This window comes from Neolamprologus multifasciatus, chromosome 19 (genome assembly GCF_963576455.1).
Source record: "Neolamprologus multifasciatus chromosome 19, fNeoMul1.2, whole genome shotgun sequence".
Classification (NCBI taxonomy): Eukaryota; Metazoa; Chordata; class Actinopteri; order Cichliformes; family Cichlidae; genus Neolamprologus; species Neolamprologus multifasciatus.
This window is the reverse complement of record NC_140457.1, coordinates 11,649,838-11,672,590: the sequence shown is the minus strand read 5'-3', so window position 1 is coordinate 11,672,590 and position 22,753 is coordinate 11,649,838. Positions and strand designations below refer to the sequence as shown.

The following is a 22,753-nucleotide window of genomic DNA, read 5'->3' as shown; positions in this document are numbered from 1 at the left end:
CTCCCCCTTGCCGTAGCATGTTTGTTGTTGTACCTCATCAATCTCTAGCTGTGAGAGCAGTCCCTGAGTTTAGGAGAGCCAACTGGATACAGATGCCCCAGGTGGGACTCAAACTTGTGACTCCCGCTCCAAAGGCATGTAGTCTTACCACTACGCTATCCAGCTGCTATATGGGATGCACACTCAGATAAATTAATAATCAAATTCATCTGCAATATCTGAAATGATGAATACTCAGATAGAAATTGAAGAAAATAAAGTATACAAGAGATAAAATCTGATTGTGGTAGCTGAAGACCAAAAACTGTGCCAATATTTGTTTTTAGGAGGTGGAGGGAAAGAAGTGGAGCTTTTTTTCTGGGGTTTATCTCTGCACATGTATTTCCTTTTTAAATAACAGAGTTAAAAGAACAGAACAACTTCAACTAAGTAATAACATATCTATTTAGTTAATGATTATAAAGTATGTCTTTCACTTAATATATTTGTAAAACAATTTCTGCTACTATTTACATTTGCATTTGCATTTTACATTTACTTTGTTTACTCATTTGCTCCAAATGGATTTGTTTGTGTTGCACATTAATTCGCTTCTGGATGAATCATCTTAATGAGGAATATTCAGATATGCGGCAAGATATATTTTATTGTCTGATTTTAGAAGAAAAGCTTTAATTTTTCATAAATGGCACTTTGTTCACAAGAGATAATAGCTCTGTCCTATTTATGTGACACAATTCATCTTCCTAAAGATATTCAGCATAATATTCTAGAATAGAGAACACTGGAAGTCTGCCAGAGCCGACTGCAACAATGCAGTTCCAGTTGTTACCAACAGAGGTAGGTAAACTTCATGCATTACCTGTTATCGCTTAACATCCATCATTTCTCTGCTTCAGGGACGTCTCATCCGTTGAGCTCCTGCAGAAGTACCACCAGGGGATCCGCTCGGAGATTGAAGCCAGGGGAGCCAAATTCACTGACTGCGTCGACCTCGGCAAAGCCCTGCTGACACGCAAGCACCGAGACTCTGCTGAGGTGAGCCTTCAACAGCAAAGACAGCTCCTTTTCATCCTCAGCTGGGCTTCAAATTGCTGCTTTCATTAGATTTAATTACTTTTCTGGGAGTGATTGTTCTTGTCTGGCTCAATGGAACCAATTGGCTTGCCGTGAAATAAAAAATTCCACTCATCTTACATTCATCAGGGAGACTATAGAGCAAACACTAATTAGAAATGGAAAAGCTAAAAGAATTTAAATGAGCAATTGACCCCGGCCTGAATTTAATATTTGGTTAATTACTCCACAATACTAATTCTTAGAGGATAATGGGCAGTCTTGGGGCTGAGTTGTTTAATAATACTGATATGTAACTGAGACCATACTACTTGTGTCAGATCAAAGAGAAACTGGTGCAGCTGATGGAAAAAAGAAAGGAGATGATGTTCAAGTGGGATGACAGATGGGACTGGCTCCGGCTCTGTGAGTAATATTAAACTTATCTTATACTTCAACCCAGAAAATATACCCTAACCCTTTACATACATTATCTCTTTGGAAAAACTAAAAATCTTTACTTATATCCCAAAGGCCATATGGTTAAAATATGTGAAAGCTCATACTTATAAATCCCTGTTCAGAAAGTAACTCCCAGGCGTTTGTTCATCAGAAGCCTCCATTAACAACAAGGATACAAAAATAGTTGCTTACTTCCAACAATGCCCCAATTTGTCACATAATGCACCCCCCAGTCATAACATTCACCTTACAAGTGAGGGATCGCCGCATAAAATGAACACATCTAAAAGAAAGACTTTTATATCTTAAACTTCTCATGATGACGTGGCTTCATTGCGTCCAGTGCTGGAGGTCTGTCAGTTTGCGCGAGACGCTTCTGTGGCGGAGGCGTGGCTGATCGCTCAAGAGCCCTACGTGACCAGCAAAGACCTGGGTCAAAATGTGGACGAGGTTGAGAAGCTCCTCAAGAGGCACGAGGCCTTCGAGAAATCCACCGCCACCTGGGAGGAACGCTTTTCCGCACTGGAACGCCTCACTACAGTATGCAAAAATCTTACCCGTGGTTTACAGTAATTTCACATGTTCACATGTTTCATTTACCCTGTAGCTAGCCAGGTTACTGATCCTTGTTCGCCACTGTGTTGCAGTTGGAGTTGTTGGACCTGCGAAAACAGCAGCAGGAGGTGGAGCAGTTCATTAAAGATGGGCAACGCTCAGATAAAGAAAGCAGGTAAACATACAACACACTGGCTTTCATGTTCGTACTCTATATGCATGAGGGCATAGTATTAATTGGTAGCAGTATCATCAAAGTCTGGTGATAAAGGCAGCGTAGTTTTAAGTCAATCCTTCTGTTGTTAAGCCCCAGAGAGAAATACAAAAAACTGCAGTGAGCATCTGTTAAAGGAAATTAGTCTGTTAAAAATGAAAGTATTTATATTAATACCCTAAATTGTGCAGAGCAAAAAAGTATTAGCAGCCAAATGCAATGTTTTGCAGACTTTTAATGAGTCGCATTTGATCTCTCTTTCTTCCACATACACACTTCCACACCTGCTGTTCTTAAAAGTCCTCTCATGCTGCCCTGTTTCCTTTAGGAGAGAAGACACGGGCTTTGTGGAAGAATCTTCACAGTTCTATACTGCTGAGGAACAGACTCTGGTTAGTACCGCACTCAATCAGCACAAGCTTTCTGTATTTATAATGTTGTCAACTCTATTTCAGCATACTGACTCAGCTCTCATCTCTTCTCCAAGGAGACAAGTTCACTTTCTCATGAACCCATTTATTTATTTTTGCTTTAGTCTGGTGAAGCGGAGCCTAGTTCGGGTCTGCAGGAGGGGACGGCTGGTGACTCGACGGTGCCCATAGAGTCAGAAATGAGAGAGAGTGCCTCCCTGGAACTGGAGCCCTCTGTCTCGGTGGTGACCCCAAAGGAACCAGAAAAAGCAGCCACCATGCCCTCGGACCCCCTCAGAGGCCAGCCTGTGCTGCAGGAGGGCATGTTGAGCCGCAAACATGATGTAGAGGGCTCAGGAAAAAAGGCTTCAAATAGGTAGATAACGAATGGACCACAGCACTGTGTTTGCCTCTAATATGGTCTTTACATCATGCCTTTGACTATTCTAGACATTGTTTCCTTTCTTTATGTTGGGAAAATCTATGAGCCTATTATTACTTGCTTATGTTTGTTCATCCGTCACGGTGAACATCGAGACTTTTCCTTATTTTACTGACCGCACAGTGCTTTCGAAATCACACCACATCTAAAAAGCATTACAAAAACCGACCACTCAGCACAATTTGTGTTCATTGTGATGGATTAAAACCAACTCGAGTAAGTTTGAAACTTGTTAAAACAGCAAAGGGAGATCTATACTTTAACTCAAAGTATGGATCAGTTCTGCTTTAAATCAATTTTTCAATAAACAATGTGCCAAAAGTAGCCCTACAATAAAAGTGCTTTTTGTCAGGGATCTTGCGGGACTTCGTTACAAGAAAATATTATTACTTCTATTTAAAGATATGGCAAAACAGTGGGTTTTGCAGGTTTATTTAAAATTAATGTTCACAAAATAAAGTCTCGATGGAGTGGTGAGGTAGCTGCTCTTTAATGGGGATTAAATGAAATTCATTTCGTGTTCTTGCCAGAAATTAACCTGAAATGATGTTAAAGTCCTTCTTTTTCCTGCTCCTGCCTCTTCTTCGCTGTCAGGTCATGGAACAACTTGTACTGTGTGCTAAAGCCCCGTCAGCTCTCAGTCTATAAGGATGCCAAAAGCTTTGGCCATGGAACGACGTATCATGGCGAGGATCCCCTGCCCCTCACCAACGCCAACTGGGAGATCCTCACCAACTACAAGAAAAAGAAGCACGTCGCCAAACTACGGTAAGAATTATATCATAGGTTTACCTGAGTCATGTTATTTGGAAAGGTAAATATACTATATAAGACCTTATTAAGAGCTACAAGAAAAGGTGGTTTGTACTTGTATTCACCAGAGTTCTTTATTTTGAGAAGCAAAAGGTGCTATAAAAATTCATCCGACTGAAATTTCATTACATTTACTGGAAGTTACTAGAGACATCGGGAATACACCCCTCAGCCCCCGGTCCCATTTACAGCTGAGAAATAGCCCTTTGTCACCAAAACCTCCTCAGCTTAGTAGCCATTACTCAAATGGGAAGTTATTCAAACAGATTTAGAGATACGGAAAAGTGGATTTTCTTCCTTTACCTTTGGACAGAGGTAAGCTGTTTCTAAACTCATCACTTTCTGACTTCAGTGTTATATTTAACAGCGTTATATGGATGTTGGTATTACCATTTAACATTTGCAAAGGGAGCAAAAAAACCAAAAAACCAAAAAACAACATTTCCCAAAGCTTCCTTTAAACTGATAAGAGATAGAAGCTAAATGCAAACTCACATTCCTCACGCATACAAGTGTTAATCAATACACGTTGAATTTAGTTGATTAAATTAAATTAAATTCTCTGCTCAGAATGGATTGTAGCAAGTTTTTACCTTGGTGTGGTTCTCTGGTTTTTAAAAATCAACCACAGCCTCTTGATTTTTTTCATGAAGGAAAAAACAGGCAGCCAAGACAGATTTATATGCAAATTACAAATGAATATAAGCACTGCTCAGCTCTTTGATAAAATGGTCTTAGATCTTAACTGGTTAGATATTAATTGTCATAAGGAATTGTCAAGGTTTGATAAATGGTCTGACTTTTAAAGTTTTGGTATCACTCAACAGCCATGGGTTGTCCTAGGCAGCTGACTGAAGTTCTGAAACCAAAGACTGCTGATGTCTACAAAGCAGCTAATACATCAATGTGCTTTCAGCTTGAAATTTACAAAACCCAAAGAGCCATTAAAAAAAGAAAAATCATAGTTAAGGCAAACTGTGGAAGACATGAAAAATACTGGAGACCAAGAAAACTTCCAGAAAAAAAAAACCAAAACTACAAATCTGCTTCACACTACAGCATTGATGCACAAACATGGTTCACATAGAAGAGTCCTCAGAGGGATAAACTAGGCAGATCAATTTAAGATTGAGTCCTATTTGAATCAAAGAAGCCTGAAAAAAGCACATTGGCAACTGTAAAACATGGGATTTAATATATACTGCTTTAGGGTGGTGTGGTAGTCATTGGCAGGAAACACTGCACTGATATTAACAAATTCTGAATACGAATGTTTTTGTCTCGTGGCGTCAAATACTGCTGCTCTCTGTATACACACGAGGTGGCCTTCAGCACTGATGCCTTGGGGACATATGTGCCCGTTTACAACATTAATCTCTGGCATTGTTAGATGTTGAGAAATAATAGTCTAGTATTGAAGAGCATGTGTTATAAGGATCAAGAGGTGGCTTTGGAGTTTGACATCCATTAGGCAGCAGTTGATTTAATTCACTGTTTTGTTTTTGCTTCTGGGTTAGGTTAGCAACTGAAAAGTAATTGCTAAGGTTTGGTAAAAGATCATGATGTGAATTAAAATATCCCCCCTCGCATCAACTCTAGAGCTAAAAAACATCAAGGTCAGCCAGTGTGACCTTTACAAGCATCCATAAATAATTATTTATCATTACTGGCTGAACCAGGTGCAAGTTGGACAACTGGTGCGTAATCTTAATTTTGCCAGCGCCTTTGATAAAATGGCAATATCTGACAACATGGTTTATTGCACCATATGTGCAATAAAGAGCATGCATTTGCTTTAATGACATGACTTCCACTCAAATATCTAGTGGTTGTTAAGAAATACACAGACAGGCAAAACTTGGCATGCAGTAAAAGAGTTTTTCACTTATTTGCCAATTTCAGGGAAATGTCTGGATGTTAACATGATTTCATTCTAGCAATTTTAATGTAAAACACAAGTGCTTCTAATATTTATATAATTTTAACCTTTTACAGGCTTGGAGATGGCAGCGAATTTTTGTTCCAGTGTAAAGACGAGGTGAGTTGAATTACATCTGACTTTCTCCTGGACTTGAATTATTCTGGTCAAAAGGCATCTCATATAATGGCTGACCCTATGTAAAGCAGTAATCACAGGTTGCAATGCTACAGATAGCAGTTACGCATTTGCATTTAATTTTCCGAACTGTTTCCATTTAGCATTGCTGTCCATGTCTAAGCAATTTGGCAAGGTTGTAGATTCTGACATAAATGAGGTTATTTGTGTTTCTTTCTGAATCACTATCAGCTAGTGAGAAATTTACCCTACGGGAATCATTAAGCCTCACAGAATAAGAATGCTGACAGTGAGTTTGTCTTTATCTACATTACCCCAGTTTAACCTCACCAGCATTTCAAGTTTCATTGTTAAAAGCATGGCCACCTCTGCTTGTTTATGCTAATAGATTGGGAGACCAAAACACTCACTGCCCCTCCGGAGGTAGACTTCCCTTTCTAAGCTGCTGCGATGTGTGCGTGTGTTTAATTTCAGGAAGAGCTCCAGCGTTGGAGCCAGGCCATGGAAAAGGCCGTTCAGCCCCTGGCAGCTGAGGAGGCATCGGGGCCCTCGGGGGCCAAAGCCCAGAGCCTGCCCCCTCCCTCCTCCTCAGCTGCACTCCCTGAGCCCAGCTCTGCCAAGAAAGACAAGGAGAAGAAGTTTAGCCGCTTTGCCAAGAAGAAGTGAAAGAGACGGGAAGGCCATCAGGAGGAGGGGGTTGTCTAGGCAACCTGGGAAGAGAAAGTATTGTGTACAATCAATCAAAGTATGCTTTTTGTCACTAGATTTTCTATATTATTTTGTGAGAATTGCCATAAATATTGTAGTTAAAGTCATCACTCTTTTGCCTGTATTTAAGCCAGTGTATGTCTACAATGGTCCACTGTTTTTGTTTGTTCTTTTTAAGAAATGCCAAATTCAAAGCATTAAATTAAAGCACAGGAATGCTCCTCTTCACACACAACCAAAGAATGTTTGTAAAACTTTTCATTTTGATAATTTAGCTGAAGTTTTTTTGTCTTTTTTTTGTTTCACTAAGGCATGCTTTGATATAGCCATGTATAACATGAAGGCCTGTAATGAAGATGACTCAAGAGTACTGAAAAGTACTTTTAATAACCTGCCTTATCAAATGGTTGTGAACTGTAATACTGTGCTGTTTGAATTTGGAGCACTAAATGCTACGTAAAGAACCAGAGTTTAATAATCTTTTTTTTTTTTTAAGAGCTTTGTAAATGGCATGTAAGATTTGGGGATGAGAAAACCTCAGCATAGTGCTGTACAGTATATACACACACACTCTCCAAGTATATCTGCAGTTATGCAAACTAAATGCTCTATGCACTGTGAATGATTGACTTGAGATTTTAAATTGCTTACCAATATTGCACGAGCGGTCATGTGACACCACAATGTGTCAGTTTTGAATAAGGACCCATTCAGGTTTATTCTCAATTGAACTGTGGCAGTGTTCATGTCTGTCAGCTTGAAATATATTTAACACTTGTGTAAACTTAAATTTCAGAGCTATCCATCAACATATACCGTATATAATATATATATATGCAGATGCATGAAGTATGCTTTACATTAGTTTGATACGGTGCTATTGTCATATTCTTAAAATTTCAAACAAGACCAACTTGACCTGCCTTGTTTGTCTTCAAATTTGGCTTGTAGTGACACACGTAAAAAGTGTTGGAATATCTGAGGGGTGCTTCATAAAGGTGGCTCAGAAAAGCAGTGGTTATTCAGGTTTATATGCATCAAGTATTAATAGCATTTACAGTCACAGATCATCTTAATTACTGTTTTCAAACGCACAAAAAAAGCAGAAATAAGCACAATCACTGCCATGTACAAAAGACAGCTTTTGTTATGGAGTTGTAGGTCAGTGATGAGCTCAGACTCACAAAATAGGGATCAAATCTGCAACACTGAACTGTTCATTTGCAGGTCTTTACCTGTAATTATGACTTCACGGGTTCCCGTGAGAGTAGTTTTTCTTTGTGCAGTTAAAGCTAAAACTTCAAGTGCAGTTGAAGTTTTATTGTAACGAAATATAAAAAGCAAGTGTTTTTTTTTAGAAATCAGAACTTCTCCATCTTTGAATTGTACTACTTGGTTTGTGAAAACATGATACTGGATAAATGCCTTCAGGTGTGTACTTTTTAATTACAGAAACATGCTGACCCAAATAAGGCTAAATAAAAAATATGGGTCAAGAAGACAAAAGCACAAGCCAAGTATTTAATCTGACAAATAAGACAAAGTACAGGGGGTAAATGACTACACAGAGGTGCAAAACAACTATGAAAATAAAAGACCATGCAGCAGCACAACATGATGGGAGGTTAGGGGCTTTTTACATGTACTGTATTTGCCCCAGAACCCCCGTTATGTGTTCATGCCCAGCAGTCCTTGCTTTATGAAACACCCCTCTAGTCTTGCAAGTTGGATTTTATTTATTACACAAATAGAAATGCTAAAAGACGACAAAATGTTAGCATCAGAATGAACTAGAATTTAAACCAGGTGCTGCGAAAGCAGTTTACAAGAGCCTGCATCATTATTTGAAGTTTTATAGAACTAGCCAAAGTCTAGAAAAGTCTAGGTTGCATGAGCCTTTCCTGCTTTTCCACACCACACAACAGGACCAGGCATGCTCCCCAACCAAGGAGAGGATCGTACAGTAGCCGTACTGAAGGAATGTGTTTTTAATATGAATGTAAGGAGTGGAAATAAGTTCATATGGGAATTTCCAACAATAAAGCCATTACAGAAATCAGCATTTTAATTAAAAGTGTGTACAGTACATGGATCTGCATTTATACTTTGATGCCAGGATGGGGACTCTGTCAGTCTCACTGCCGTTTTGCCTTGTCCCCAAATTATGATCCAACTCAAGTGACCTCACTGAAGCGATGGAAGTCAAATCTAGGAGGATAAATGTTCAGCTCGAGTGTTTTCTAGGAAACTTGGTAGCATCTCTGTCTACAGATTAAAGCAATTGTTAAGCCATGATCTTCTTGTGGCTGTATGAACACAAACTACAGAAGCTTCTGTGCGCCTTGTGCCAGCAGAACATCGTGACCATGCTACTCAAATTTTTTAGCACCTCAAAATGTTTTGAGACTTGCATCCCACAGATTCACTATGCTTTTTGTTGGTCGATATATCTACAGATTGACACTTCGACTTTGTCACCTTCATCCACACCGTTATTCCTTCACACCTTCCCTACCTGCCTTTTCCGTTTAGTGGTTTTTAAAATTGCATTTTGTACTTTCCAGGTATGTAAAATATCCAAAAATGTTGACCCTACAAAAAGAAAACAAAAACATTTTGAAATAAAGTTAAATTAAAATTATGATAATATACAAGCTTGTTTTGTTTTTTTTAACGAATGCAGTCTTTAATTATTGTCACTACATCAAAAAAAAAAAGTGCATTCAATTGAATTTCAGAATAGATTTATTGAGTATAAACAATTCAACAGTGGCAAGAGTGAAACAAGGCATTTTCACTTTGAGCAGTCATCCGCTCACCGAGCTAATTTCAGATAAGATGAGCTCCATATGAACATATTTAAAATACACAAAACTGTTGTATTTACATTCCAGTGGCTGTGGGTGAAACAATGAATAAACAGCTTCCAGACAGCAAGGCAGCTTTAGAATAGACTAATTAGATCCGAGCTCATACGTAACAGGCTGAGGATGATCACTTATAGCAATACAAAGCCCTGAAAACAGTTCATTTCAATCCTTACAAACTGAGTAGGTATATGCCTGCAGCACAGCATACAAATTAGCATTTTTCTTCAAAACAAATAAGCAAGAAGATTCATACGAGAGATCGTTTGGGCACACTGTATCCCTTTATCAATGGCCAATTTTCTTTAGCGAGCCTTAATACAACCCACCAGGACTTATTGTGCCTCTGTGTTTACCCCTTTAACAACTTTCACTTACATGTATACTTTTTGCATTTTTGCTGCCAGCGACGATTCTCCTTTCCATCGTCAGATGATATTGTACCATAGCTGTGCTGTAAAGACTATTTACACATGTAAGAGGAGCCTTTTACGATGCAGCGGCTGTTACAACACAACCGTACATCGTGTATAAGATTGATTGGGTGCCTACAGATTTCCCCACTTTTTAAAAATCAAAATGTTTTCTGGACTCATTTCTCTAGGTTATCGTTTTAAAAATGCCAAGATTTTAGTAACCAACTGGCCTGAACCTAGCACATAAAGAGACCTCACATCAGGTTAAACAATGCTCATCTGGGGTTCAGAACTGAACAGTTGCGCAATTATCAACTTGCCCTGCACAGGTTATTATGTCTCCTCTTGTAAGCTACTAATCTCCATTAACCATTAAGAGGAAACAAAGTTAAGAAATTAGATTAACAGGATGACTAGAGGCAATTAAACAGTATTTACATCAACACTGTGATCAAAGTGAAGAAACAGTGAACATGGAAGAGAGCAGTTCACCTACTGTTACATTTCCCAAGTTCAGTGTTATTGTGAAGTAAACTAAACGCTTCAGGGCAGGCAATGATAAACAGACCTCATGATCCTTGCAGACCTTCCTTCTCATAAGGAGGACGAGTGATTGCTATACAATGTTTCTAACCACAGGTCATCTCTTTGTAGCAAGTAATTACAATGACCTTAACTCCCAATCTATCAGAAATTTTAAGTAGTAACAACATCAAAATTCTTTCATTCAGGTACAACATTAGATTTTTATTTTTATTTTTTTTTAAATAGCCCTTTTATATGAACAGGCATAAATGGCATGGGAACAAAGTGTTAAAGAGAACTTTATTCGCAAGTCATTTCTGCTTCATGAGTAATTAAATAAGCAAATAATATCAAAGCATTACACATGATACAATAAACCTAATTACACAATGATAAGGTGTATGTATAAGGATTTGAGTAAGATGCATTTCAGACCAGAGTTGATGTTTCCTTTTAAACTACATGAGGCTGTACATACATCGACAAAACAGCTCATTATTCTTAGATGAGAAAGAAAAAAACAAAACAAAAAACAAAACAAAACGGAAAGCAGCAAATGTGCCGCTTCCCTCCCTGTGAAGGTTATATGTATGTAGTTTGGTATCAAACAGCAGTGATACTTCAGTAAGTGGCTGACTGCCTATCTCACACTGTTTCTCACAGTCCAGCATGACTAGGCGTGTGTGTAAAAGGGTGTGAATAGTGGTGGACAGTCTAAGAAGTTGTCTTCACTCTACTTACAACTACTACTGGCAAAACTTCTTCATGAGAGAATTTCTTTTTACTTGCAAAGTATGTTTGCAGATGCGCACAAATATTCAGTGTGTGTGTGTGTGTGTGTGTGTGTGTGTGGCGAGAGAGGCTCAAGGTTGATGAAACTAGCAGAAGCGGGATTTCTCGTCTATTTGATGAGCTTGTTGGCCCTCTGGTTTGCTTCATCAATGCGCAGCTTGTTCATGTCCGCCTAAAGACACAGACAGGTGGAAAGGGGCAGTTATACAGCTGTTTTTCCTTCCCCAAGTAGCAATTTATTATTAATTGTAAATTTTTATGAGTAAGTTTCCATTCTCTTCCTCTGTAAGAACATATGCATGTTTGTGAATGTTTTTACAAAAATCAGATATACATGAGGGGGTAACACCCCATCATATGGAGCAATGAGTCGACGCAGACATGAGCATCAACTACATACAATTCAATTGATTAAGGGGGGAGGGTAGAAAAACAAACAAACAAAAAAAAAACCCCAGCAACTAAGTGTTTTATGGATCAGTAAAGTAAATTTACTTGGACCCCTTTTTACATTTACTAGAGGTTCATGTGATTTTAAGCCATTTTTACCTTGTCGTTGATGCGGTCAATCTGTTTGTTCTGCTTGTCTATCTCACTTCCCATGTCCACAGCAAGGTTTTTCAAGTTGCCAATGATGCTGCCGACCGCCTCCAAATTCTCCTCCATTTCATCTTCACGTGCATCATTGGTTATTCTGTTATACATATGTTCTGCTAAAGTGACTGCAATAGTTTTGGCAACACCAAAAAGTTCAAGACTTTTAGCAATATAAAATAACCAGGACAGTACCTCTGGATGTATGGGCCTGATGGTCCCGCAGCATTAACCTGGACAGCCTGGCCATTGCGGACGCCTGAAGGCTGCGTTGAGACCACTTTTGAGCCATCTGCATCATTTTCACCTTCAGTTCCTCCAGTACCCCAGGTACGCTTATACCGTGAGTCATTCTCGATTGATGACACTCTGGAGCAAAAAAAAAACCAAACAAACAAAAAACAGCGTGTTAGGATGCACGAACAAATGCAGAAGTACTTAAGTTCAGTCACTGCAACAATTACAGATGTTCAGTAATAGCCATGAAACTCAAAAGATTCCCTACCTTATATCTTGATAATCAAAGAATCTTCTTCTCCAAAGTGAAAGCATTTTGGGAAGATTTTTTTTGCCATGTTAAAACCATCATAGGATCTTAATGTGCATGCAAAGTGACACTCCAAAATCATCGCTGCATGGAGGATTTTAAGTGCATTTAGCCCAGATGAGTATGCGGCTCACATTAAGAAGTTGGCTGGAACACCATCACATTTCCTATCTGTCCATATTTGATTGGTAATGCTCACAAATTTAATCAGCAATCTTCTCACCACGAAATGTACATTTGCCAAGCAGAGAGTTTTTTTTTCTCCTTATGTCACACACAGACATTGCGAGCCACATTTGGGCCACAGCAGCCAATCATGTATTCGTGAGAAATGTTCCTGACTGACCACTGATATTGTGGAGATCTTTAAGCAAATAATATTCAATATTTTAAGAGTTGTAAGCAAGAGGGTCACAGAGCTAAAACATACATTTTCCGAGGGTCTTGTTAATTTTCCTTGAAAATGTAAACGAATAAAGCCCATTTTCACAACTTGCTGTATAAAGTTCATATTACATACAATTACGCTCTAGACAGGACTGTCCAGAGCGTAAACGTGAATGCTTAGTATCCTTTGAAGGATTAATACTTAGAATACTCTATAGATTCTCGGGAGAAATGCTGCTTGGGAGACAGCTGCTGCTCTCTCATTCTAAAAAAAACAAAACAAAAAAAAACAACCTGCTTTGAATTTTTAAAAATTCAACCAAATATTCTGCAACAAAGTCCAGCTTTTGTATTAAGGAGCAAAACAAAGGTTTTATGCCAATGCAAACAGTAGCAAACTAATTCAATTGTCACTTAACATGCATAAAAGAAATTAGTGCAATTTTTACTTTTGTACAACACCAAAATAAAACTGGTTGTACTGTAAAATGCAGTTTTCACAGTTTTACACAGACTGCTTGTGTGTTTGCTTTGTATCATTGTGAACCCCCATAAAAAACAGTCACGTACACACAATGAACATACAAGCCAGCACAGCACAAAAAAACCCAGGGTGTTATGGATCCAAAAGTCAGTGATTTAGATCTCTCGGCAGCTCCAAGTATACACTATACCTATCACAGGGGCAGACACAGATGCCACAGCACTTGGAGAGGTCGGTAAGGTTTTTCTCAGCCTGTCTCATGTCCTGGTTGATCTGGTCCATGCCTCGCTCCACACGGCTCAGCTGTTCTAAAACAGACAGGCACAGCACACCATGTCAAACTCTGCTTGCTATGCACTAGAAAACGGTTGTAAATTGTGTTTTAAATATCACCTTGATTTATTCATTTTTAGAATAGATTTAATTATACTAAATGATCCCTGGGGGAATTTTCAAACTGGGTCAATAACTGGGCCACTGCAGCAGAAAAGAGGCATATTATAAAAATACTGCAGTTAGTGCAATAAATAAATACAAATACACAATTGTTTAGCATGGAACATAAACCTGCAACAGCACTCAAAAGTTAAAGCAAATCTTACTCAAATAAAAAGTATAACAATGGCCAATTTTTATGAATGGTGAATTTCAGTACGACAATGAATATATTTGCCTGGATGCTGCAAATTCAGATTTGTAAAACCCCCCCCCCCCAACTTAACACAACACTATAGCGTGCCTGCAGCCACTGTTGTTGGTGCAAATTAATTAATCTCAAGTTTAGAAAGTAAATATTTCAACTGGCATAACATTCTCAAGCATCTTTACACATTCTTTTCTTGCAATTTATTTTTTGTTTTGATTAAATACCAGAAAACCTTTTGTACAATCTTGACTTCCTTTGGCGCAAAAAAAAAAAAATTAAAAAAAATTTTAATCAGGAAATCTGTACTCTTAAATCATCAAAATTAGAGGGACAAAAAATGTTAAAAACTGTCATTAAAAGCTATGCTATTTGGCTGATTTTGACCACCAAGTATTTTTTTTTTTAAATCAACAAATGACTCAGCAATTCCTTAAACGTAATCATTAGCATCCAGTAATTGTCTTGATAATACCACAAATAATATTTAACAGAAAAAAAAACATCATCTACCTCCTTGTTGGTCCAACATCACCACTGTGTTGACGCCTGTTTGTTTGCTCTGAAAAACAAGAGTTAAAAAGTCAAATGTCTACAAATTAATTTATGCATTTAAAATAATCAAGAGTTTGTTAGATTTCAGAATTAGGATAAAAGGGAAGTGGCCATTTTATCCTGCGTCCTTTTTCTGGTCTACAGCTCAAGCACACAAACCCTCCAGCTCACACAGCCTCTCTCAGAGAGCAGAACAAGGACCAACATTTCTGGTTTCAGCCGAAAAACTGACAGGTAGTAACAGATGCTTTGCTAAAGCAACAGCACAGTCTAGGTATCCCCAATCAGGGTTTGGGCATTTAAATACTAACAAAATTATAAATCTGGATGCTTAATCAATCCACAGTTCTTGATCCCACTTCAGGTAATGGCCTACGACAAAAAAACAAAAACGAAGAAAAAAAAAAAAAACCTTGTCTGGCTGCTACAGCAAGACTCCACTGAATATATCACAGTGGTTTATTGGCAAGAGCAAAATCAATAGTCTCACCTCTTCTGCCATCTGTAGCATCCTCCGTGTGCTTTCAAGTGACTGTAAAGCAAAAGACAAACAGAAGGCATTAGAGTGTAACGAGAATTTGAGGTTCTAGTTAAAAGTAATCTGTAAACAGACTGAAAAAACTCAAGTAGTAACTGTAGTTACACCTAAGACTTCTTATGCTGCATTGCTTTATCTGGCTCAATTAGTGTGCAATCCCATGCTACAAATAAGAGGCAGCTAACAGGGCAGTGTTCTGTGAACTTAACTATACATATAGTTTTAAAACTTGGATTGCTTAACTGCTAATGTAAACAGATGCACTGATTATTGTGCGAGAGAGAGCGAGAACGAGAGAGAAAATCAGGAAAGTGGAAAGATGAAAGTGATAAGCAAAACAGGGAAGATGCTACACATCTGATATTCACATATAAATGAAAGTAGATACCAGCAAATTTATAAAACCACATTTAAGAGTATGGAGCTGTAGGTTAATATGGTATACTGTCTGATTTAATTTCCCTGTACTCTAAGAGCACTGCTCAGCTGTAAGCGCCTCAGCACTCTGCAGTCATTGGGGGAGAAGTGTATGCACCAACAGCAATAGAGCTGATAGTGAACACTGATTCACTCAGACTCCTTCAACACAAAATTAAATCTGACAACTCTGAACTAATGGCTTTTTTTTTTAATTCTTGAAGAAAAACCAACTCATTCCTTGTTCCAGTCAATCAGTTGTGAGGATGTGCTGTATTTCTGTCTTTGTTGTTAATTGAAATGTTTGAGCATCCTGACATGGTATGCTAACGTCACTTTTCTAATGTGCACACTAATAAATAAATAAATAAATATATATATATATATATATATATATATATATATATATATATATATATATATATATATTATATTAATTAATTATTAATTAATTAATATATTTATATATTAATTGTCCATCTGGTGAGATGGATAACGCTTACAAAAAAAAGCTAAAGATTTCTAAAGACAGCGTGGACAACAATACAAATACACCCACAGACACAAAGTGACAGCGGTGAACTGGAATGCAGTCGGTTCAGGTGAGTTACAGCTTTTGTTTCTCTATTAATAGTAAACGCAGTGAAGAGCATCCAGAGGAGTGGAGGACTGAAGCACATATGCGACTTCATTGTTACCATCACTAATGAACTGCTAACGAGAGCGCGAGGACCAGATTCCTCATTCTCTCTGTGTTATGTTTGCTCTGAATACATTAATCAGTGAGCTGAGAAACAGACAAACACAGAATTGGCGAGAGGGATATGATGAGCTCAGCCAGGTTTCTGTTGGCTTAGCCAGAACATCACTTGGGTGGATAAACATTACATTATGTCTCCCAAAATCCTTGAACTTGGCTAATTAAGCTTGAAACCACTGTCTTAGCCAAATTTTCCAGATCGGGGTGCTGCGACAATTCTTTGAGAAACAGATGAATCCTGAGGTGTTTCTGTTATTTGTTAGGAATGGCTTAATTGAAAGTAAAGTTAGGTGAGATGCATGACAGTTGTTATTCTACACACAGAGAAGCAGAAAATTGCTTATGGGTATTAACTGGCTGCAATATGTCAGGATTATCAGAAAGTATCACAAACATTTAACTAATTTTACAGCCTCGAGGGTCTTTAAACCTAGTTTTTATGACTGCAAAACATCCGTGATATTAGAAAGACACCTCATATTTAGCTTCCTAAAGATAATCCGGTTTTATAACCAATTCCTGTGATGCTCTGACACATTACCAGTCCCTGCATGACAGTGTTTCAGGTATGATATGAGTGGTTACCCAAAGCCAGAGCGGTAAGCATTAGCAGAAGGACCCTCCCAAGCCCTGTCCCTTCCTCTTTTCTCCTACGTCAACCAGGCAGCAGCAGACAGAAGAAAGATTAAAAGAAGATTGCAGGTTAAGTCAGAAAGCACACAAAGAGAAAAAGAAACAAAAGCCACATATAATTAGTACAGTAAAAATTACATGAAGGTGAAGTGCACAGCTACAAACCCAGCTAGCAGGTTAATTTGCTTCCATTTGATTCAGATGGCTGATTATATGATACCCTGAAGTGCTGATTAAACAATTATCTCCCTGATAATAAAACACTAAGATATAGCTGACAACATTTAAACTGTCAAAACCAGAGGGGTAAGGGAGCTATCAGGTTAAATTAGGCGTAAAGTTTTACACACGCGCACGCACATGCATGCGCACACTTCCTATGAATACTGTTAGTGGTTTAAATATTTCAGATTTGTTGCTTATACTTATGAATACTATATAAAATATTCAAGAGCTTTCCTGCCAGAGTTAAAATAAGATGACCAATATCTCTCTCGGGTATTTATGCCAAATTTGTAGCTATAGCTTATGTTCTTTTCTAAGGATTCAAAAACAACTTTCATAGGTGCTAACTGGTGGATAGTTTTAACCTTCAGTCAGACCCTGGTTATTTCTCCTGCACACAACCTAACTGTGGTTTTGCATGCGCGACGTAATAGCTGCCCAGACTTACAATGCTAGGCTTCTGGATGGCTAGCATTGGTTTGTCATCAAGCAACACTCAATGAAAATCCCTTTTTATATTCAAACTGTGATCTCTTATTGAATGCTGTCTGGGGATAAACAATTTCTAAGTCATTACCCAATTATTTATTGGGAAGTTTCCTGAAGAATTATGTGATTTACAAGTAATTATTAGGAATTCTTGGCTGCTGTAATGAAATGCTAAATTTGAATCCAAGTAAACATTCATTCATTACTAATTTAATTTTTATATAAATTTGGCTTGCCTCTAGGCAGATTTCTACCATTTATACTACACTGACCTTACAAATACATATACTAGTCCTTTATACTGATAAATGGAATACATTCAGCAGATGTGTTTTGCCTTGTAGCCAAATTAAATTGACGTGTCTAGGAAAATTTATACTGAAAAGCTCATATACAGAGCATATAAGCAAACTTATGAAGTGCCTCCCTTTCAGCATAATCCATTTCCCTGCATGACATTCGTACATTTACAAACTCTATATTACAAACTCACTTTAAGGAAGTTTCACAGTTCGTCAGATGATGACACAATGGGTGTGAGTATGCATTGTTTATGAGTCAGTACCTCATCAGTCACTTGGTTGGCCCTAATCGCCATCTGTTCCACAGTCATGTCATCCATGTTGCTGGTGTCCTGTTTGGAGGCTCCTCCCGCCTTACTGAGCTCAATAGTCTGAGGCCTGCAAGAGGGGCAGAGTTCAAAGGTCACTAAATAGCATCAGAGTGCATCAATTATCATGAAATTGCAACTTATTTTTTAAGTTGAGCACAGTTGCCATGTGAACTTTGCAAGTGTTGACAAAATTTAAAGAACAAAAAACAAAGATGGTTATATAATATGTAACTTATATAATATGTAATAAGCTTATTTTACATGAATTTCCTGCAATAAAACAACTGACACCAGCTGATATATCATAGCTTCTGATGCAGCCACGATATCGACAATAGCAGATGAAAGATATCAAGGCCACACTTCCCGTTCACCAGTCATTATCAAAACAAACCAATGGTTTCCGACCTTTTAACCAAAGCCTGTTGAATAGGAGAAGTGGAAACCTGATATTTTCAGGTATCAAGATGATGTTGCTTGCAGATACTGCTTATATTGTGCTTACAGATGTGTGCTTATAGAGATTACAACTCATTAAATGTTCGGTCTACTTTGTTTCCTGTCTTGTTTGTAGCTAAATCTACCAGAAAAACTGTGATAAGTTGTGGTGGAAAGTTTCCTTACATTGACAACCCGCTACAAAATTATCAAATCTGATTTGACATTTTTTTTATTTTTATTTTATTTTTTTTTACAGCAGTGAACCATAAATGTAGAACAATTAATGTTTTAAAAATAAGGATAAATGAATCCACGTGTTAAGGTTTGGAAAGACCAAAAAAAAAAAAAAAAAAAAAAAAAAAAGGCTCAGTGTTTTACATTACTAAAAATAGAGGACGCATTTAAAAGGTTAAGCATTTAAATGTGCAATCAATGTTCACCTTGTTTGTATCCATCATATGGAGAGGGAAAGAAAAGATGCAAAATCCAAACAAATCAGGCTCTTTTCCGTCCCCTGAAGGAGTGTTGCGAGTCTGGGCACAGAGCTGGCTTAGTGATAAGGCATGTAAAGCTTAGCAGTGGGATGGCTAGTAGAATCATGTATGCCAACAATGAGGGAACTTGGATATGGAGCTTATGATATGGAAATCAGAGGCGTGAGACTGGATAGTGACAACTAGCAGGAAACACACTTATCGTGCCTGCCTACGATACATAAGAGTGAATTTAAATCACTGGTTATTGTTAGACATTTTAAGGTTGCAGCTCAGTGAAATAACCAGTAAAAGTTTATAAAAAGCACATGAAATAAAGTCCTTAAGGAATATTTAGACGTTTACGGTGGTATTTACAGTTGTTAACTTATTCGACTACAACTAAGTGATGAGCTTGTGATTTTCTTCAGAATTTTCAAAATGCATCAACCTCCCGCTGCATGAAACAGATGCAGTGTACGTCACTAAATAAAATTGGAAAAGGAAAAATCATGATACCATAAACTGATAACAAAATAAAAAGTGAGTTTTTACATCTTAAGTCAGTACCAGAGCTACTTTTAACACAGAACTGTGAAAATGAAGTGCATAAATACCTAAAACATAACTGTTATGCTACATTAGAATAATTATATAACAGCAGATGCTCTCTATGGTTGGTTTAACATGAAACTAATGACAGAATGTGATTATAAGATAACAGGCTGTGCACTCACTAGTATCTTTATGGTAGGCATATGTACTGAAACACTAAATCAACTTAATTAGAACAGTATAACGTCCATAAAATCCATGTCCTGTCATATATCCATAAAAAAAGGTGCCTTGTAATGTGAATCAAACAACTTTCCTTCCTCTGTGTTAAACACTGAATTCTTAAGAAGCTTCATTGTCAGTTACTCAGTCACCAAAAACTGGTAATGCCTGAGAACAAAGTGACACACACACAGCAGTTTTACTACTATAATCTTGGATGTGATTAACATCCAGAGCTGATCACATCAGGATGCACAAGTCCATGTTTGCCAGCTCAGTGCATGCTCTGTTCAGATCAACATTCAGATTTCATGATCATGCACAATTTGTAAAAACAGCAGGCTAGGCATGAGGCAGTATCATCAAGAAGCTGTGAACAGCAGCAGGAAGAGCTGACCGTGTCTAGCAACTAAAACCAAGAAAGTGTGAAAACTGCCTGTTTTTTGTGCCCTCTGTAGTTTTCAAACAATGCAGAGTATGAATAGTTCAGTCAAAACGAGACAGATGAAAACAGATTAGAAGAAAATGCTTATGTTTGTTAGAGATCTAAAAACAGGATACATGAGGAACAAGCTGTCTGCCAACTTGTATTGTGCATTTCAGTACAATTCATTTAGAGGAACAAAGTGTGTTAATTGTGCAGTTATAATTCGGATCACATAATGAGTGATGTTACCTCGTGCAGGAGTTTAGCAGATACAAATCCAATCCAAACAAAATTACTTTGTCAGGTGACCTTCATGCAGTCTTGTATCATGGGATATGCTAAAAATGACTGGCGTAATGGCCTCAGACAAGCTTTGGTGAACAAGGCAACATTAGATAAAGCTCATCATAACCAAAGAATTAAGCTTGTTTTCCTATCACTGTACTGTCAAGGGCAGAAGCAGTAAACTGTAAAAACAAAGCTGAATCATTTACTCCAAGGCTAGAGTTTTTAGATGCAAACACTGCTGCTTTTTTTCTCAATTTTCCTGTCATCTGCTTTTCCTTGTTAATATTCAAGTGGCATTTTCCTGTTTTGCAAATAACCCCTGAACTTCAAGTTCCCTTTCAAACCTGCAGCCCCTAAACATCCTGAGGAGGAAAGGAAAGGAAAAAAAACAAAACACGGATAGTCTACTTGGCAGACAGTGCAGAGGATTTAATGTTGTTGACTCTGCTTTTTTCTGTTTTTTGGACAAGAGTGCACTTTATTCACTCAGGCTTCACTGCCTTTTCTGACTGATTATTGGACTTGGCAAGACACTGATGTGAGTTTACAACTATAACAATGAAGGTGGACTCCTTTACACACGTACACTCTTTAGATAGCCACGATGAGGGCAGATGAACATGTCAGCGATACAGAATGAAATGTGATAGTAAAAACAGAGCTTTTTATAAACTGATAGCAAATTTTCTCTGTGTTTAGCCACATATGTGACTAGATTTACTAAGTATATGACTTAAATATTACATTTTGTTTATTTGCACCCCAAACTACGTACCCAACCCTTAAATTCATTCCACAGTTAATACAAACAGAAAAATGTTAGTTCAGAGGAACAAAGGAAATAATACAACCGAGGCTAAAGAACATACCGATTCATGTTGCAGTTTCTTCACTTGACCAAGCACAAGTGGCAAACACCACACAGGGAAATTCGTTTCTTGTTCTTCTACCCAAACCTGTTCCTCCAGATTTGATTGGAGCACAGGTGGCGTCTTATTCCAATCACGTTGAACACATATCCTCATTTCACTCTTGATGTTTTATTTTCTTTAAACAATCAGACAGAAGCTATTGTTCAACGATTTGTCCAGACAGGCTGTCTTGAATAAAGACAACCTATTTATTATGCCGAGGAGGAAAGTGTGTCATGTTTTGGGTAGGAAGGTTGACTAATAACAAACAAGGGGACCCATGACATCATACCAGACAAGCAAAGCCTAAACCACTATTTATAAACGATAAAAGCAGTTTTTTCTGACTATCAAGACAGAAGACTGAAGAAAATACGACATGTGGTTAATGAGTCCTGCTGTGTATCCACACACCTGACTGTGGTTAACTGCCAAGTGGCCACGTAACGTGGATCACTTGATAAACAGGTGACGTTAGTCTGAATGAGAAACAAACCAAAAGCATTACAAGAAACCCCCGTAGTTTCAGGCAGTGTCCCACACCCATTACACCATCACTGGAGCCGAGAGGTTTCCAAAACAACACTTCTTAAACTCAATGAAAAAGTTACAAAAGAGGAAGAGACAAATGTCAAACAGTTTATCAAAGCGAATTAAACTTGTCTTACATTGTCTGAAAACTTGCAGTGGTGCTCAGCTATCGCAAAGAGGGTAAAATCCGAGAGAGTAATTTCTTAAACAGGCTAATGTACGTGCTGGCCTGCTAGTTAGCTAGTTCCGCTTTCTTGTCAACTAACGCTAACACTGAAACAGCTGTTGAGAGGAAAGTGTAGGTAGATATTTACCAAGGGAGTAAATACTTACAGTTAACCCTCCTTGTTTTTTTAAAAAAAGATGACCTGAAAACTCCTCCTTCTTGACGGTATGTGAACTTGGCGCTGGCAACTCCCGAATTCCTTCACTGGTTCCGCTGTCTGTCCGAAGAGTTACGATGGTGCTTTCAAATACTGTCGGAAATATGAAAACTCGGACCTTGCATCCCACGTAGCACCCAGAACGATTTGAGGCACGGCATGCATTATTTCTCTCCCATAGGTTTAACAATCTAAAACTGAAAAAGTAGTCTGGTTCTCAGGTAGTCAACTTTACACGAAAAGTTGACTTAAATATAACTGTTAAACTACTTGTGTTTTTCTGTGTTTATCTTTCAGCTGCTGTATACTGATTTAACAAAA

At 38.0% G+C, this 22,753-nt stretch overlaps 2 protein-coding genes across 5 annotated transcripts in view; one reads left to right on the top strand and one right to left on the bottom strand.

Annotated features, from left to right (window-relative positions):
* sptb (spectrin, beta, erythrocytic) overlaps positions 1-9,328 on the top strand; it is a 42,431-nt gene extending 33,103 nt beyond the window's left edge. For both annotated transcript variants that reach the window (XM_085143957.1, XM_085143956.1), the window contains 9 exons: positions 900-1,038; positions 1,398-1,482; positions 1,862-2,058; positions 2,166-2,248; positions 2,616-2,679; positions 2,823-3,073; positions 3,734-3,907; positions 5,948-5,990; positions 6,483-9,328. In XM_085143957.1, the coding sequence (XP_085000083.1) occupies positions 900-1,038; positions 1,398-1,482; positions 1,862-2,058; positions 2,166-2,248; positions 2,616-2,679; positions 2,823-3,073; positions 3,734-3,907; positions 5,948-5,990; positions 6,483-6,674 (1,228 nt within the window). In that variant the 3' untranslated portion in view covers positions 6,675-9,328. The remainder of the gene's footprint in view (positions 1-899; positions 1,039-1,397; positions 1,483-1,861; positions 2,059-2,165; positions 2,249-2,615; positions 2,680-2,822; positions 3,074-3,733; positions 3,908-5,947; positions 5,991-6,482) is intronic.
* A 115-nt stretch (positions 9,329-9,443) lies between these two features.
* On the bottom strand, positions 9,444-22,552 carry snap23.1 (synaptosome associated protein 23.1). 3 transcript variants are annotated; one of them, XM_085143983.1, is made up of 8 exons: positions 22,383-22,552; positions 18,154-18,268; positions 15,017-15,058; positions 14,485-14,533; positions 13,519-13,636; positions 12,106-12,279; positions 11,866-12,010; positions 9,444-11,488 (listed from the first exon to the last, which is right to left on the bottom strand). In XM_085143983.1, the coding sequence occupies exons 2-8, from the start codon at positions 18,208-18,210 to the stop codon at positions 11,426-11,428; spliced, it is 648 nt and encodes a 215-aa protein (XP_085000109.1). In that variant the 5' UTR covers positions 18,211-18,268; positions 22,383-22,552; the 3' UTR covers positions 9,444-11,425. The 3 variants fall into 3 exon arrangements, with proteins under 3 accessions (XP_085000109.1, XP_085000108.1, XP_085000107.1); XM_085143982.1 differs by lacking the exon at positions 22,383-22,552 and adding an exon at positions 22,187-22,368; XM_085143981.1 differs by lacking the exon at positions 22,383-22,552 and adding an exon at positions 21,477-22,180.
* Between the last annotated feature and the right edge of the window lie 201 nt (positions 22,553-22,753).

What these genes read in the sequence shown, in the direction of transcription:
- snap23.1 (XM_085143981.1), bottom strand. An exon ending in TGTGTCTGCCCCTGTGATAG is followed by an intron (nt 12,280 to 13,518) that starts GTATAGTGTATA and finishes TTTTTGCTCCAG; the next exon opens with AGTGTCATCAATCGAGAATG. An exon ending in TCAGGCCCATACATCCAGAG is followed by an intron (nt 12,011 to 12,105) that starts GTACTGTCCTGG and finishes TATGTATAACAG; the next exon opens with AATAACCAATGATGCACGTG.